Source organism: Trachypithecus francoisi, unplaced genomic scaffold (genome assembly GCF_009764315.1).
Source record: "Trachypithecus francoisi isolate TF-2019V2 unplaced genomic scaffold, Tfra_2.0 Lachesis_group8, whole genome shotgun sequence".
In the NCBI taxonomy this organism is placed as follows: domain Eukaryota; kingdom Metazoa; phylum Chordata; class Mammalia; order Primates; family Cercopithecidae; genus Trachypithecus; species Trachypithecus francoisi.
In genome coordinates this window covers 2,711,107-2,728,812 of record NW_022681473.1, presented here as the reverse complement: position 1 = coordinate 2,728,812, position 17,706 = coordinate 2,711,107, and the positions used below count along the sequence as shown (strand labels likewise).

Sequence of the window (17,706 nt, the reverse complement as noted above, 5' to 3'; positions counted from 1 at the left end):
CCTGGATTGTGTGTTCATGACAGCTGTCTTGTCCTGGTAGGTGTACCATTGACTGGAAGAAAGGAAAGAATGTTACTGTCAAAACCATCAAGAAAAAGCAGAAGCATAAGGGTCGAGGCACTGTGAGAACAATTACAAAACAAGTGCCCAATGAGTCCTTTTTCAACTTCTTCAATCCACTGAAAGGCAAGTCTGTTGGTTGTTAATATTCATTATGTACTTGTATAAAATAATTTTGGTCACCTGATAGATTCCTAACACCCAGAGACTTTAGTCCTGTTCTTGCAGGCAAGTGTGGTCAGTAGGGGCACATTGCTGTGTCCCAGGCTGTTCTGTTGGTGCGCTGGCAAGTTTATTGTGGGGGGCAGAGGTAGCTAGGACAGTAAGAGTAGGATTGTCATCTTCTGCAGGAAAGGGAAGAGCTTTACTCTGCTTGGCTGCAGCCCAGGCAAAAACTTGCAGTTCTGTTTTAATAAAACTTAATAGAGTGTTTGCACCTGGGCTGCTTCCTCACCTGAAGCACCCTTCTCCACCAGCTGTCATTTCTGCCCCCCTGTTGTGTCTGTTTTGCACCCCCCAGAGACCACTCCCAGCCTCAGAGAGCTGCTGGGTTTGCTCTCCAGGTACCCATTACTGCTGTACACTGGTTCTAGTTGCGCTGCTTTTGGATCATCTGCTTAGTCCCCCTTTCCTTGTAATTTTATTTTATGCACAGTTTGATAGAAGTTTTTGGAATTTATATATTGTGAGAAACACAAGTAGTTGGGACTTTCAGTTTTGGAAAACATTGGCAGAATCACAGCTTGGAAGCTGCTTCCATTTATTTATTTATTTAAATTTTCGTAAGTGGTAAAATAAAGATGAGACCTTTGAACTAGTAAAGATTGACCAGTTGATTTTGAGAGTAAATTACTTGGGATTTTTCATATAATTTCCTAATCGTGAGAGAATGTGAAGTTCAAACTACTTGTCAGTGTTAAAATATCCATATTCTCTTTAGTTTCCATGAACAAAAACATAATTTGAAGTGAAGAGATGCCATCCCCTGCTGCAGATAATCAGTTAGTGTTTGTATGTGGGGCCACAGGGCGGCTCTCTTCTCCAATCTGAGTGTTTGATTTTTTTGATTTTTGTCTCTGAGCTTAGCACCCTTATTTATCAGGCTACCCTTCAGAGTTCAGTTCGTTATTTTAATTGTGGTGCCTATTTTCTGCAATTAGACTGAATATAGAAGATGCAAATATATATGGTTTGGGGAATGAGAGCAGTCATAAAATTAGATACTACATTTCATTTTCTTTTGCAAGATTCCTTTTAGACATTTGGGTTGGGCATATTGGAGATCGTGAATTCACCATGAAGCAGGGGGGCTTTACTTTCTGGAATCACTGACTTTGTGTAGGAAGTTTTCTTAAAACTGATTTAAATATAATTTTTTTGTTGGGCGCGGTGGCTCACGCCTGTAATCCCAGCACTTTGGGAGGCCGAGGCAGGTAGATCACGAGGTCAGGAGATTGAGACCATCCTGGCTAACATGGTGAAACCCCGTCTCTACTAAAAATACAAAAAATCAGCCAGGCGTGGTGGCGGGCGCCTGTAGTCCCAGCTACTGGGGAGGCTGAGGCAGGGGAATGGTGTGAACCCCGGGGGCAGAACTTGCTGTGAGCCGAGATTGTGCCACTGCACATCTAGCCTGGGAGACAGAGCAAGACTCCACCTCAAAAAAAAAATAAATAATTTTTAGGATAAAAATGGAGTTGATAGTGGACTCAAGGGAATTTTTAAGTGTTTTTTTTTTTTTTTTGTAGGTTCTAAAACTTTTATAGTATGGTTGCACAACTCTAAAGTTAACACACTGAAAGTCATAAAGTTGTACATTTAGAGTGTATGCCTTTTGTGGTATGTAAATCCCATCAATAAAGCCACTTTTAAAGTAATCAAACACATAATACCAAATGGTAAGTGCTATGACGAAAATTGAGGATGGGTGGGGAGTAGGTAATGGGGTAGTGAAGGAACAGACAAAATGAACTCCTGTGGTATGAAGTGAAGGAGGCATTAGCTAGTGAGTCCAGCTCCGTCTTTGTCCTTAAAGCTACAAAGCCAGTCCAGAAGTATGAGCGCTCAGAGTCCTCGTGCTGATTCATGACCCCGGCCAGAGTGCCCTGGGGAGCATGCTGCTCCAGCGTTTAGACACCCAGTCATGACCCTAACCCATATCTTAAACCCCCGAGTGATGCTGGCACACCGAGGCTTGGGAGCTCCGCCTTGCTCATGGGTAGTGTTTACACACCCAACACTCATATCTCAGCAGCAAACAGCAAGTGCTGCCAGGGTTGTGGTTGCTTAATGGGAAGAGAGACTCAGAAGAGCCCAGTGAAGATTGAAAAGGCAGGTATGAGACTAAGCAGAGTAAACATTCAACTCCTGATGAAGGTCAGGGTGTTGTAGTAAATGTTTCTAAAATCAGGGTTGGATCGTGTACCATTTGAATGTTGCATGGCTTCATTGAGTGTGGTGAGAAGTCCCTGTCTGTGTTGGTGTGCTTAGCTTGTCTAAGCATCAGCTTTCACTGAGGAGCTGCGCCACTCTACAGGGACCACTGGTGGGCATTTCAGCACTCTCCAAACAGTTAGAAATGTACTTTCTGCCTCGCTGAGATGGAGTGCCTGAGTAACACTCACAGCTTATAAGGCTTAAGGACTTTCTCTTTCTCTCCTGCACCATCATGTATAGTTCTGCAGGACATGAGTTAAATTTCCCCATAAAGCACAAATGCACTGAATGGCCTCGTGGCCATAGCCTGGGGGCTGTTTGCCTTTCCTCCTGTTAATATATTAACCCTCTCAAAATGATTTTCTCAAGCTTGAGTGCCAGCCCATGGCACATGATGGAGGAGAGGGGAGGGGGGCATAGAGGCACTCAGGCCAGCTTCAGAAGTGGTGGATGGAGCTTGCGAAGATGTCTGTCAGGAGATGCAAGGCTTTGGGGATTTCTAGTTTAAACCTCAAGGTGAAAAATGTTACATTTTGTCTACCAGCACAGCTTTCTCCTGTGTGGGCTTTAAAATTCTGGGACTTGTCACTGTAACTTAAATATATTTTGTCTTTTTTTTTCCCCTAGCATCTGGGGATGGAGAATCACTGGTAAGATGTGTTGTTAATAGTCTAATTTTCCTATTGAAGTCTCTCCTGAGTGAATGTCTACTTGTCTGCTTGTGTAAAAAAGTCCAGTCCTGGCTGCGTATGCCTGTAATCTTAATGCTTTGGGAGGCTGAGGTGGGAGGACTGCGTGAGTCCAGGAGTTTGAGATCAGCCTGGGCAACATAGCACAGCCGCATCTCTACAAAAAATGAAAACCAAATAAAATAACTGGCCGAACACAATGACTCACGCCTGTAATCCCAGCATTTTGGGAGGCCAAGGTGGGTGGATCACCAGAGGTCAGGAGTTCAAGACCAGTCTGGCCAGTATGGTGAAACCCCGTTTCTGCTTAAAATACAAAAAAAAAAATTAGCTGGACATGGTGGCAGCGCCTATAATCTCAGCTACTCGGGAGGCTGAAGCAGGAGAATCACTTGAACCTGAGAGGAGAAGGTTGCAGTGAGCTGAGATCGCACCACTGTATTCCATCGGGCGACAGAGGGAGACTCCGTCTCAAAAGATAAAATAATAAATTAGTTGGAGATGGTGGTGCACTGTGTAGTTCCAGGGTCACTGGGGCCCAGGAGCTTGAGGCTGTAGTGAGCTGTGATTGCACCACTGCACTCCAACCTGGGTGATAGAAAAGTAAAAGTACGTGTTTCATATGTTGGTTTCAGTAGCAAACGTGTAGTGCTTTAATACTGCCCGTTCCCCATATGTGAGACTCTGATACCCCCTACTCTGAGTGAGACCTTTGGACAAGTGATGGAGCTGTGGGGCCCTCAGTTCCCACTTGCTCTGCCATTTTGCTTCAGTAGCTCTTTAAAGCTACTTGAAGTTGTTTTAAAGGGGCTTTGAGTGTCTAGTGGCTGTCCCCCAGCAGTGCAGGAGTTTGGTGTTTTTGGTTTTGTTTGTTTGTTTGTTTTTTGTTTTTTGTTTTTTTTTTGCACGGAGTCTCGCAGTGTCGCCCAGGCTGGAGTGCAGTGGCGCGATCTCGGCTCACTGCAAGCTCCGCCTCCCGGGTTCCCGCCATTCTCCCGCCTCAGCCTCCGAGTAGCTGGGACTACAGGCGCCCGCCACCGCGCCCGGCTAGTTTTTTGTATTTTTAGTAGAGACGGGGTTTCACCGTGTTAGCCAGGAGGGGAGTTTGGTGTTTTAAGTCAAGTAAATTGTAAGTGAGGGGCTGATGTTGAGCTGAGGGTGGTGAAGCAAATGTTTTTATCCCATTAAAATGAGTTAACACGTGGGTTTTTCCTCCTCAGGATGAAGATTCTGAATTCACATTAGCCTCCGATTTTGAAATTGGACACTTTTTCCGTGAGCGGATAGTCCCGCGGGCTGTGCTGTACTTCACTGGGGAGGCCATAGAGGATGATGACAATGTATGAGGCTCGGGGAAGGGGGGCTCCCACCTGGGTGCTTGCTTATCTCTGTTGGTGCAGAGTAGCCCTGAGTTGTGGCTTGGGAAACCCCGTGCCTAATCTTTTTATGACATCATCAGTCAGATATGTAGTCTAAGCTGCTGTCCTTGTTGTGAGGGGAATATACTTGAAGAGGAGAGGTCTGAGGAACAGAGCAGAAAAAGCAGGTGTCTGTGAGGCAGTTTCAGAGGTGATTGCCAGTTTCCTGTGTGAGCCCTGCCTAGTGATTCAACAGTATTCTCTAAAAACCTAAGCTTCAGGGAACTTCTAAACATGGGGAAAATCTCTTTCATGGAGGTCTGACCACAGCAAACATTTATTGACAGTGGACTCATGCTAGCCTGTATTTCATCAACCCAAAAGAAATAGAAATTCCTGAACTTCTATCTAATTAGGTAAAAAGGAAAAAGCCCATGCTCCCAAGAAAACAAGATTGCATGTCACTTTCCTTTCTGGGCTTGAGGGAAGCCAGCTCTTCCACGGTCAGAACTTGCGGGCGCACAGCCCGTGCACCGCTCGGAAACTCCCATCCTCACCAAGGTTCAGGCAGCTTCAAGTCTTCTTGATCTGTGGAAAATAAAGTTTTGTTTTATAGAATGTTACTGGAAGTATGTTCTAGATGACAGTCTCTTGCTTGTGGAGCTCTTAGGTTTTGTGGCTGCGCTAGGTTTCTTTTCTTAGAAGGGCTGGCCCGTTGGGGCTTCAGACAGGGCGGCAAGAGCTTAGGTGGGTTCAAGGGCCTTAGCCCCCTGTGGCAGTAAAGACCAGCATCTCCTCACACCCCTCCCATTGTACTGAGTTCCACCAGTAGGGAGAATAGGCCAGTGTGCTCTTTGTCAGCTGTTAGGTCTGAGACTTCTAAAACTCAACTTGCTGGCTCATCCCTAGGCTGGGAGGTTATTGTAGGTCAGGGAACATGGACAGTCAGGTAGCTGCCAAGACATAGTTTTACGGATTCTAGACCAGCACTTTCCAATAGAACTTTCTCTGTTGATGGAACTAGCTTCTGCCTGCTTGGTCCAGCGCAGTAGAACTGACCATTTGAGGACTTGAAATAAAATACGGCTGCTGTGATTGAGGAACTGAACATTTCATTTACATTAGTTTAAGTTTAAACAGTGAGCTAAGGGCTAGTGGCTACACATTGGAAAGCTTATCTCAAACTTTTTTGATCATACACCCATCAGTTTAAAAGATTTGAATATGCATGTGTGCTATTTGTTTACTTATATGCGGTGTCTGTACTACTGGTGAGCACTGTGCCACATTTGCTTATAGTAAATGTGTATTTCATTCATAATATGTTCAGCACAGGTACTACTGATAAGCAGTGTCATTTAGAGGCTAGAAGTGCCACCTCAGATTAGACTGCTTAGACTCACATCCCCACTCTTCCCCTTAGTAGCTCCACCACCTCCTTAAGCTTCAGTTTCCTCAGCTGTAAGTAGAGCTCATGGTGAAGACTCTGGTTACTTGTTAAGCCCTTAACATAGCACCTGAACATAGCCCTTAACATAGCACCTGGCACACAGCAATGACACAGTAAGTGTCGGCATAAAAAGTCCCACCTGCCCAGGTAGGTGATGCATCTGGAGCAGCCCCTGTGCACGGCCCCTCAAGGGCGAAATGCTGTCCTTAGAGCTTTGGAATAGGCCCTGGAGCCTGCTGGAGGCCCGCTGGGATCTGACCTGAAATGGAAGATTATTAAGAAGTCTTTCCCTGTCTGATGCCAGTTAGGATCCTTAGAGCGAAAGGGTGCTGCACTGTGGCCACGTCTCATCCTGGCTGCTGCATGGCGCCAGGAGGCTTTGCAAACTGTGAACTCCACACCAGCACAGTAAGATCCTTCTACGTTCCACTGAAGTTGGCTCTAAGGAATACATGGTGTGAGCTCAACAAAAAGGGAAATGTTGATAAATGAAACTGCATTTTCAATGTACTACCCTGGTTATGCAACCAGTAGTGATAAGGTGGTTTTGCTTTTAATGTAAGTTTCATGTTTGAAACTTGATTTTCAGTCTGACCAATGATGTCTTTGGATGTAGGAGAAACTGATTCAAGACAATTGACTAATGTTGGAGGTTCACCTTTGAGCACCTTAGTGTTTAAAGATTAAACACCAAAGTTTTAATATATTTCTACTAAGTTTTTTTTTCCCTTTGTGTGAGATGTAAAATGATACCCAGGTTCCTGTATCCAATAACATTATGCTACTGGTTAGATCAGCCTTGTAAAAAATTTAAGGAAAGCAAATTCATTGGTTTACAAAAATCTTTTCCTGTGTGCCTGCTCCTTGGTGTGAGAACGCTCAGGGCAGAGCTGTGGTGCCAGGTTCCCAACTGTGTCCAGTGTACAGCCTGGCTGACCAGCTTCCTATCCTATTCCTTGTTTTGCGTGACTTTCAATTTCCTGGCATGCTTTTAAAATGCATTGCACACAAGCAAATGACTCCTCAGCCAAGCAAGGCCCAGCAGGCAGCGTGGCTGAACTTTCTGCTCTTCTTAGGCTTGATCAGTGAGTCATTTGATGGGACTGGTGTCTCGGGCAGGCTGCTGTCATGTTTTGTAAACTTAAAAATGTTTTTCTGTGTTTTTCCAGTTTGAAGAAGGTGAAGAAGGAGAAGAGGAGGTAAGAGACAGGTTTATGCAGTGCCACTTACCTCCCTGAAGTTGTTTTTTGGCTTCTCTTCTTGAAGGTTATGGACTCACAGGGCTGTGGTGCACCCATTTTTTTGTAACACTGCCTTTGATTCTAACAATGTTCTTAAAACACTAAGCAGAAATGCATAGCAAATGCTGTGACAATTTTTGACCCTGCAGTTGGCTTATGAAAATGTATCTTAGAAAATAATCATTTAACAAAATCTACTTTTTCAGAATTGTGTTTCTTTTAGGGCTGTCTGTGAGAACAAAAAGATACCTAGAAATAATTCTAAGTGTCCAGAGGAAGTGATGAGTCACTTGTGGGTAGCAGTAATTGATTTCCGTCTAAGGCAGTGTATTGCTCCGTGTGTTTGTGGATTGTGAATGCCACAAGAGTTTAAATCTTGTCATTCCAGCTAATTCTCACTTTTTAAATATAGGAATTAGAAGGTGACGAGGAGGGAGAAGACGAGGATGATGCAGAAATTAACCCCAAGGTTGGTAACTTTGGGGCCACCCAGACCTACTTATTATGCTACACTCTTAGACTTTTAAAAATGTTCCCCACTTTGAGGCAGTAGTGTTAACAGTATTCATTATTCCCTAATTAGAAAGTTTAAAATGTGTCAGAAAAATACTGGAATGATTATTCAGGCACTGTGTATATAATTTGAGTGTTGAGTGTACATGTTCAGTAGAAGCTTTTCCAGCTATCTCAGGCTGTGTCTTAGTTACATAGACTCCTCAGTGGAGCAACTTGACTTTCCCAATGTTTCATTCTTTTAAGGTAAGGTAATGATTTAACTGACAACATAAACTTTTCTTTGTGCGTGTTTGGAAAATGTGCACAGAAGGGACTTGGGGGCTCTTTTTGTTAAGGAGCAGAATAATGGGGTTGTGGGCATCATTTGACAGTTGCACTTGAGCTGGGCATGCCCACATGGTGTGTCTAGATACCTCATCTGTCTCAGATAATTTAAAATATGTTGGGAAGGTTTACTAAAGAAAACTGAGTTGGAAATGAGTGGGCAACTTAATTTTACCTGCAGATTTAGATTTTTATTTGTGGTCTCAGAGTAACTTAAGGTACTTTGACCATTTGACACATTTTAAAATCAGAACTGCTTAAATGTCATCCTACAGCTGTCATAAGAGTTTCCTCTCATAAAACATGAAATGTGTAGTTCCCTTGCCTCTTAAAATTAAGTATATTATGGGCTGTCAGAATACTAATGTTACCTGGTGTTTTTGTAATGTGTCTCTGTCCAACCAGATGTTTTTTGCTTGTTTTTACCCTTGTTTTTTGGAGTGTGCACTAAGCTGTCAGTGTGATATCCTGGCTCTGTCATCAGTTGGTTGACCCCAGCTATTCCCATGAATGCGTGTTCACAGTTGTGGTTCCTTCAGGGAAGGGATGGGAGAAGAGCTTTTAAAACTTTTTTGAGAATGTGTCTTTTAAAGACGACTATGGGAATAATATGCCCATGGAAATGTTCATCTTCTAAAGGTTGGCCTGTTGATGTGGGAGGTCTCTGTGCTGAAAGTGTACCTGTGCTCAGCACCATGGTGGTGGGCGGTGAGGGCTGTAGGAGACCAAAGCCTGGGTCTGCCTTGCGTGGATCACAGTGTAGGGACAGGGAAGATGAGGGCTGTCAGTCAGCCAGTGAGCAACGCTGGGGGAATAAATGCTGCCCATCACTGCTCTGCAGGGTGTCTGATGGACCCAAGGGCCACGTGTGTTTATTGGGCCATGTTTCCGCCCTGTGGGCGCTGAATGGACGCTTTCAAGGTTGCAGTTGTAAAGCAAGGACTGGGGGCAGTTGGCAGGGCCACCTCCTCAGACTCCACGCACAGCTGCCTCTGTCCTTGTACTTGTCTCTCCCCCTCCCTGTATTCTGTGCCTCGGCGTCTCTTTTCCTCCCCTCTGTTGTTTGTTCTGCTTCCTTCTGTCACCTTGGAGAACCTTGAGTCTCCTTTCACGTCCCAGGTTTCTAAAAGAGCATTCTCACCAGCCATTATAGAGAACGTGACGTGGTGGATTACAGGCTAACATGCCATGAGACCACTGATAGGTTTTGTTGGCTGGGGGAGAAAGGACTAAAAACATGTTCAGGCTAATGGTGTGAGTGAAGTTCAGAGACGGCCGGGCATGTGTGGCTGGGATAAGGCCAAGCCTGCTATCCCTGTCACATGCACCTTCCAAAGAGATGGGCAGTGTTAGAGTCTGTGCAAGCAAAAGAAAACAAGGAAGGAAGGGAGGTTTTAGTATTGGGGGCAGTCTGATAAAAGCGAAAATCATGCTTCTGCCCGTTTTGAAAGTATGATCTGGTGTTGAAGTTGTTCACCCCGAGTTCAGTATCTTGCAGCCCTTTTGTATCATGAGAAATTGTGGCCGTTGCCTCCTGTATAATTTTGTGCATTTCATTTTCTTTCATGCTGACAGTTCCTTTCAATTTTTTTCCCCATTTAGGTGTAATTTTTGTCTGTTAATCATTCATACGTTTCTAGGTAAGGTGGAATTCCATTCATACCTAACTTCCAAACTTCTGATCTATACTTTATACAATGCATTGTTTTGACTTTGAATAAAGAGGGAGTTGCTGTCCAGGCACACTCACTGTGTCACAGGTTTGACATAGGGCTTTCTGAAGAACACTGTTTTTGCACAGGTGTCTGTTACATGTACTTTTAAAATCAACGAACCAAACCTAGATTTGGTCCCTGCTTTCTGAGCCCAGTGTTTCTTGCTAACCAGGTAGCAAAGATGTAACGTGGGTGTTATTTTCATTGCTGATGGTACTGCTTTCCAGCAAGAGGGCCCTGGATGGTTAGCAGTCTGCAGGGTTGCGCACACAGGCCACCATAAGCAAGCAGTCCTTGTAGAGCGCATAATACACTGGGCCCAGCTGTGCCCAGAACACACGCTGTGGCAGTTGAAATCAGCTCACTGTCATTACCAGCACGTGTCTATTGAATATCTATACTTTTGAATTCATGTTTTGTGCAGACCAATAGGTACCCAGAGGGGTAACAGCTTTTACTGTGCCAGCATTTTTTCTTTTTTTCTTTTTTTTTTTTCTTGTGCCAGCATTTTTTATCTGCAGTGTTAACTGGCATCTGTTTTGGTGTCAGCACTAAAAAGTACTGTTGTGAGGTTGGCGGAGAATTCTCTAATTGAATGAAGCAAGAACCAGTTGTAGATTAAAGTGAGTGTCAGTAAGCCTGGAAGCTCTTTCCCACCCCCCACTTTCTTCAATCCCTGTAGCTCTGCCCTGTCCTGGAATGGCTGACAGGAGGCCGTAAGTAGAGGCCCTTGCCCGTGACGAGACCCGTTCACTCGTGGCACTCTTGGGATGTCATGGGAGAAAGCAGAGAGGTGGGAACAAGAGGCGCCGTGAGAAACGCCATGACCGTAGCAGGGCCTCTGCATGCCGGGGTATGTAGGCACTCCGATTTTAAGGGGCTCATCATGGAGCGGCAGCATGATCCTGGCAGCCCATAGACCAGATGTCCTCGAGGTCTTAGCACCGCCTCCCTGTCTTCCTCATGTAGGCTGCTTTCATGGGAAACTGACGCGTACATAGGGCAGATGCGGCTCTTGGAACGATTTTGTTTTCCAGGGACAGGTTTGAGAATTTGCCTGTATGTTTAAAATTATGTCTAGCTGCCGTTAATTCCCGTTGTCCCCTCATGTCTGAAGAACTTAGCCACTCCTGTTCCACCTGTACCCTCACCCACTCCTCCCATGCCACCAGCTCTTTTGAAGAGAATCCCCGGTGCATGCCACCTGTCCGTATTTCAGCATGCATCCCTGGAAGAGAAGGGCAGGGTGCGACAGTAGCAACCCCAAGGAGTGTTACACTGAGGCCACTGCCTCTTCAGCCATAGAGCTCTGGGCACTTGGGGCTTCTTCACCAGCGCAGCTGTGGTCGAGTGTGTTTTAGTGGCATGTCTTTGTTGCCTTTCTCAGGTCGAGTGTTATCTGTTAAAGCCCCACCTTTTAAATGGTCCCATGAGACATGAGATTTTTTTCCTATTAGTTGGTACGTTTTAAAATGCCACCTCCCCCTCCCTTGATAATCTTAGCGTCGATTAATGACCCAACCATCATTAAAATTTATGACATGAGATGAAGGATGCTTCAGTTTAGGAGTTTAGGTGCAGTTTTGTTTTTTTGTTTTTTTGGGGTTTTTTTGGCATGTATCACAGGCCGAAAACAATTGGTGTCTCATATGTAAAATTCACCTCTGAAACTGTCAGTCACTTGCAGAAGCTCCAGCGTGCTGTGTGAGCACCAAAGCCTGGCAGGGGTGGACCATGTGCTGCCTTCCTGCCCAGAGGGGGCTGTGCCCTCAGGCACGGGGAGGCAGCTCTTCCCAGAGCCAGGTACCTGGCCCACTCCCCTCCAACAAGGCACTGGGTCATGACACCAGTCTTTTTTTTTTTTTTTTTTTTGAGGCGGAGTCTCGCTCTGTCGCCTGGACTGGATTGCAGTGGCCGGATCTCAGCTCACTGCAAGCTCCGCCTCCTGGGTTTACGCCATTCTCCTGCCTCAGCCTCCCGAGTAGCCGGGACTACAGGCGCCCGCCACCTCGCCCGGCTAGTTTTTGTATTTTTAGTAGAGACGGGGTTTCACCGTGTTAGCCAGGATGGTCTCGATCTCCTGACCTCGTGATCCGCCCGTCTCGGCCTCCCAAAGTGCTGGGATGACAGGCTTGAGCCACCGCGCCCGGCCAACACCAGTCTTGAGAGTCTGTTCTATGTGGACTCTATTCCCTCTAGAAGTCTTCACCCAGGATATTGGTTTTATTTAGGACAGATGAATACTACATTCTCATGGTTGAAAATGCCTGTTACATCATTTCTGCAACTTAGGATAATTTAGATTTATTTCTGGTTGAGCATTCCAAATCTGGAATCCTCCCGTGAGCATTTTCTTTGTCTTGGGTTCCAGATTTTGGAGTATCTCAGATTTGGGATTTGGGATGCTCAATCTGTGGTAGGATAAATTATAAAATCCTATGTATGACGTGACATAGTATTTGCATAACTTAAATGCACATAAAGATGGAGTCTGTCACCCTGTTACCAGCCCCAGTCTTCCCCGTCCCTGCACAGCTCCTTTACTGACCTCCCATTTTCTAGGCGTGTCCCTTGGTGGAGGCACACTGCTGGTTCCACTCCTCCCCTCACTGCGCCTGCCCAGGGCGCCCTGCATTCCCCACACTCTTAAGGCCAGTGGCTCAGTGCCCTTGGCAAATACACTGGGCCACCTTCAGTCTACCCTTGAATGTCAGATTGACAGGTCTCAGTTGATCTTTTTGGTGAGGGTTTTTGGTCAGCGTCATTTTGTCTCAGCCAGGCTCTTTAGGCAGCCTGTGGGGTGGCTGAGATTGGGAGCTTAGACTAGGGTTCAAGGTTATTGATTTTTTTTTTTTTCATCTTTTATACATATTTTTTTGACTCTCCCTTAAATGTGATTTCCCAAAGAATGAACCGTAGCCTCAGCTTATACCATGGAAGATGTCACTTATATTAACCCAGCTTATACCATGGAAGATGTCATTTATGGTGACCCAGGGGTCTTTCTGCCCCATACAGTCCAAGTTCTTGGGTTCTATAGGCACGGTGGATTCAGAGCAATTTGTAATCTTGGCCAGAAATCACAGGTTATAGGTCCATGAAGTTACTAGCTCAGGAGCATTAGCAAGATCATGTCCTATTTCTTAGGCTATTGTTGGCCTCCACACAAATTCATGGAGTTGCTGGATGTGGTTTGAATAGTACAAGATCTCTGTGTTAGATAATATTGGAGTTAATCCATTCTTCTGGGAGGGGAATCATGTTTCCCGAATGCCGTTACTGGAAGGATAGCATTCCCCCTTGGTGAGACTGTTAAGAGGGTGGGTGACAGATGGAGCTCTTGGGAGTGGCAGCTCGTCATTTGTTGGTGCAGTACAGGCCACCAGAGAGGATGGATCTGCTGGGGCACAACCTGGTAGTACAAAGAGCAGGAACCTGCTAGAGGAGAGATTTGCTGTCCATGAGCGCCAAGGGTCCGGCCTACCCTGAGACAGATGTGCCCTTGAGAAATGAGGACTGTCGGCACCAAGAGGGGTGGCCTCCGCGGTGGCCTTCCTGGGTGGAGCTGCCCATGTTGAGCGCACTGTGCTCTGTGTGGGCAGGAGTGCCGGCTGCTTCCCAGCCCTTTAATGGGCAGCCTCCTGGAGCTCCACCACCCCAAGGAGTCCCAGAACCCTCCTGCCGAACATGACATGAATTTGAATGCTTCAAGGCATAGCTTTAAAAACAAAAAAAGCAGCCCTGCTTTGACTGTGCAGGGGTAGGGGGAGTTAGCTTTGTTCTTGTCACTATACTTTTAAAAAGTATATTTGCAGTAACCATTTTTTCAATGAGAATGAACTCATTCAGTCTTGGCTTTCGTTGTTGATTGGAGCTAATTGGTGAATGGAGCTGGCTTTGTTCTCTACAAGCCTTGTCTTTTTCATTGACAGAAGGAGCCCAGCCAGCCGGCGGAATGCAAGCAGCAGTAGGAAGCGGAGGCGGGTGCCTGGCAGACCGACTGTCGGGACTCCAGGCCTGTGGGCGGGGCCTCGGTCCTTGCCGCAGCACAATCCCGTCGACAGCGCTTACTCCATCTAACTCGTTTTCAAGTGCATGATTTTCACTTTCACTTTTCCTTTTTCCTTATTATTTTGCTTAACTTGTACAGTGGCAACTGAAATGCATTTCAGAAATAGGAGGTTTTGTCCAGCACCCTCTGCAGCCTTGGTGCCTGTAGCTCTGGACTTGCCTGGGCCCTGTGGCAGGGCCCCGTAGACCACATCGGGGTGGGGGGGGGTCACTTGGCAAAAAGGGCCGAGGTCTGATGTGGTTCCCAGGATCTAGAACCTCTCCCGTCCTCCTGCAGTTGGACTGAATTCTTCCTTTTCATTCGAAGAAACCCACTTGCTGTTTCCAGCCGCTTAATCTGCCGAGTGTGCAGCCTGCGTCACCTGTTACATGCTAATCATCTCAGAAGGGCTGTGTAGAGTAGGGCTGTGTTCTTCTTAGGATGTTGCTTCTAATTTTCTTTTTTTAAGGGGTGGGTCAGGGTTGTGACACACCAGCCCAGGCAAGAGCTGCTGCGGGTCACCTCATATTTATTTATCCCTTCTTGCCTGTGAGGACTGCGGCCTTTCGCTGTCACTTGTCCTTACCATTTCTGAACCACCTTGGTGACCTGAGCGGGAAGATGTGCCACTTCCTAGCGGGAGCAAGGCCTGTGCGGAAGAAACGCTGCTCCTTGCCACCAGGGCTGAAGACGCGAGCCCGTCCTCGTGACGCAGGCGCCGCCCTGCTGCCGGAGCCGGGCTTTGGCGGTCTTCTCCAGTGAGGGGCTGGGCTGGGAAGTCCTGCGTTTCAGTTGAGCGTATGAGCGTCAAGTCCTGCTTTCTCAGTAGCCCCATGGCTGGGCCCCACCATTCATCCTGTCTGAAGGTCCTGGGTTTGGTGTGACCGGTTGGCGGCTGGTGGGTGGGGTTTCCAAGTCGAGGACGGCGCTCTCCAGCACCCTGGGGATGGCCGTGTCCGCACCGACCAGGCCTGTGGAGAGGGCTCAGCCTAACCTTAGAACACATTTGTAACTGAATACAGTGTTTTCAATTTGTACAGAACAGTTAGAATATTCTATTAAAGTTGTGAAACATGGAGTCAGCACTGTGCCATGTCGTTCTTTGTAGGGGAATGTGGTGGGGAAGCAGGTGGGTGCCATCTGCTCCCCTCCGGCGGCTCATAGGTGCCGTACACCCTGTTGGACTCTGTTGAGCCCTGGGTATTGGTGGCTCCAAGACTGGTTGTACAGTTTACTTCTGAGGCCTTGAAAGCTCAGTTTGAGGCAGAGGCTGCTGTAGCCGCCCCCACTACAGACCTTAGTCACTGCTGTATGTAGGCGGCTTCACTGTGGGCCCAGGGGAAGACCGTTCCCTCCCCCAGGAGGGGATCGTTTCTCAGAGTTAGTGGGACTGTGCCTTGTCGATCCAGAAGGCTCCAAGAGGAGAACTTCCTGATAAAGCCCGTATTAGGTTTGTCTGCTCTCTCAAGCTTTTCCCAGTGTGTCTTCCATCCACAGTGAGAGGAGGCACTCCACTCAAACACCTGCCGCACTGGCGCTTCTTGACCTGACCGTGGGAATCCCAGCCTTGGCAGCGCTGACTGCTGAATGAAACTCCATCATGAGAAGGCAGCCATGGAGCTGGCTCATTGCTCCCCACATGGCTGGCCCTGCCCTGCCGCCTCCAGCTCACCCGTGGGCTGCCTTCTCCCTGGGAGCAGCAGGAAGGGGAGGTGCAGGCTGGGAAGTGAATGTCTTTCCAGCATACCCCCAAGGGCTGTGGAGCCTGACGTCTGTGCTTCCTGCACCCGTTCTTCCGTCCCCATCCTGTGAAGTACCTGGGGGAGCTTGGTCTCAGGCTCCCCAGCCTCAGGGTGGCCCCATGGGTGAGCAACACCCTGGCCTTGGTCTGCCCAGGGTCAGACCCCATAATCCAAGGGGCAGGTGCCATTTTGCAGTGACCCCCCATCAGCTGGGGAGATGAGAGCCCTGCACACTGTCCCGTCCACTGGGTGCCCGGCGTGCCTTTTAGGAGGGGCTCTACAGGCTTGTGGAGTGCCCCTCACTACCTAGCTGGGTGGGTTTAGATCAGATTTGCACAAGTGGGGGAAAGGGGATGTTAACATTGTGGCTTCTGGGGATGGGGATATCTGGATTTTCCCTTTTGAGTAAGAAGTGTGTGAGGACCCTGCACCCACCTGCCGTGCATCCTTCACAGAGCTGGGTTCTTGTGTCCCCCACTGAGTCTGCGCCTTGGGAGCGCATGGTTTGTGGATGCTGCCCAGTTCCAAGGACATCATCATCTGGGTGCAGGACCTCAACATGAAGCCCGGGGAGCTGTGGAGGCCCGAGGGTGCAGGTACCTGGTGTCCCCCAAGACCTCAGCACCTGGCCTCTGTCACCCCTGCATGGCCACTGTGTCCTGCCTGCTCCCCAGGGTCTCAGGAAAGGGAAGGTCATTCTCCAGTGGCCAAGGAGCCCAGGAACCATCCCAGGCCCAGGCCATTGTCAGCTCTGGGACCTCAGCCATGAGTGGTCACAGAAAGTTGCTGAGTGGTTGAGAGGTTTGCCCAGAGCCACCATCTGGAAGGCAGCTGGAAAGTGGGGGCTTGTGGCGGCCGCCCGGCCTGGCCTGGGTGAAGGGTGGCTGCTTCCCTTCTGGTCCCGGGGGCCAGGGGGTGCCGCCATAGAACCTCAGCTCTGCTAGCCTGGCCCTTCCTTTGTCCCTACTGAGCCCCCTGCTGGGGAGGCAGACATTCACCGTCCAGCCCCACCCCAGCCCCTGCCCTCCCTGTGGCTGTTGACCCCGTGCAGGAACTGAGACTCAAAATGAGTGGCGCTGGGGTCAGGGCAGGAGTTTGGGGAGTAGCCCAGGAGATGGGAGGTGGGGCCTGGGGCACCCCCCTGCACAGGTGGCTGAGACGCTTCTGTCGACTGCCATCACACGGGTGCTTCTGGGCAAAGAGCTAAAGAACCCACACAGCAAGCAGCCAGGCACGGAAGACGGCCTCTGGAGGGCCCCAGTTCTGTCTGGTTCTAGAGCCTGCAAAGCTACAGTGCCGGTGACTGCCTGGGGGGGGGAACTGGGGCGGGCGGATAGACCGAGGAACCCTTTGGAGGGATGGAAGTGATTACACAGGTATTTACTGCTGTCAGAACTCTTGAGTTGCCTCAGAAGTGGGTGTATTAGGTTATGTAAGTTAGTCCTCAGTGAAGCTCAGTGTGTTTTTTTTTTGAGACGGAGACTTGTTCTTGCCCAGGCTGGAGTACAGTGGCATGATTTCAGCTCACTGCCATCTCCACCTCCTGGGTTCAAGTGATTCTCCTGCCTCAGCCTCCCAAGTAGCTGAGATTATAGGCATGCACCACCATGCCTGCCTAATTTTTGTATTTTTAGTAGAGATGAGGTTTCACCATGTTGACCAGGCTGGTCTCGAACTCCTGACCTTGGGTGAACCACCCACCACGCCCAGCCTGAAGCTCAGTTTTCAAAAGTCCCCAAAACAGGGTGATTCCACTTAAAATTCTACTTTTTCCCGTGAGTCAGGAGCTGTGACTCCCCAGAACCTGACGGCTGCTGCTTTCCCTGGCAGGGTCACCTGGGACCCTCTTCCACAGCTGCCTGGCATGTGGGTCTGTGGGTGGTTGTCCCCCAGGTCACCCTACCTGGCCAGTCTGCTCTCTAGGCTCATGGCCCCCGTTTATGTGGAGCTGGGACCAAGCTGACCCCACCCTGCTCCTGTCCTGCTGCCCAGCAAACCTCTCCAGCCCCAAGGGGCCACCCATGGGGCCAGAGCCCCCTTCCCCAAGTCCCAGGTCCAGGGCTTTCTGCCACCCCACTCATCTTGTCCCTCTCTTGAAATGCCCCAGGCTGCCCCCAACCCCAT

General features: G+C 48.3%; 1 protein-coding gene across 12 annotated transcripts in view; it reads left to right on the top strand.

Annotated features, from left to right (window-relative positions):
• The window catches only part of NAP1L4 (nucleosome assembly protein 1 like 4), a 48,623-nt gene extending 33,701 nt beyond the window's left edge, over positions 1 to 14,922 (top strand). For 7 of the 12 annotated variants that reach the window (XM_033206486.1, XM_033206487.1, XM_033206489.1 and 4 more), the window contains 6 exons: positions 41 to 186; positions 3,124 to 3,146; positions 4,406 to 4,525; positions 7,163 to 7,192; positions 7,647 to 7,703; positions 13,722 to 14,907. In XM_033206486.1, coding sequence (XP_033062377.1) covers positions 41 to 186; positions 3,124 to 3,146; positions 4,406 to 4,525; positions 7,163 to 7,192; positions 7,647 to 7,703; positions 13,722 to 13,760 — 415 coding nt within the window. In that variant the 3' untranslated portion in view covers positions 13,761 to 14,907. Of the gene's footprint in view, positions 1 to 40; positions 187 to 3,123; positions 3,147 to 4,405; positions 4,526 to 7,162; positions 7,193 to 7,646; positions 7,704 to 9,676; positions 9,715 to 13,721 lie in introns of all 12 variants that reach the window. The other 5 variants (XM_033206495.1, XM_033206485.1, XM_033206496.1 and 2 more) reach the window with 3 other exon arrangements.
• The last annotated feature ends 2,784 nt before the right edge of the window (positions 14,923 to 17,706 follow it).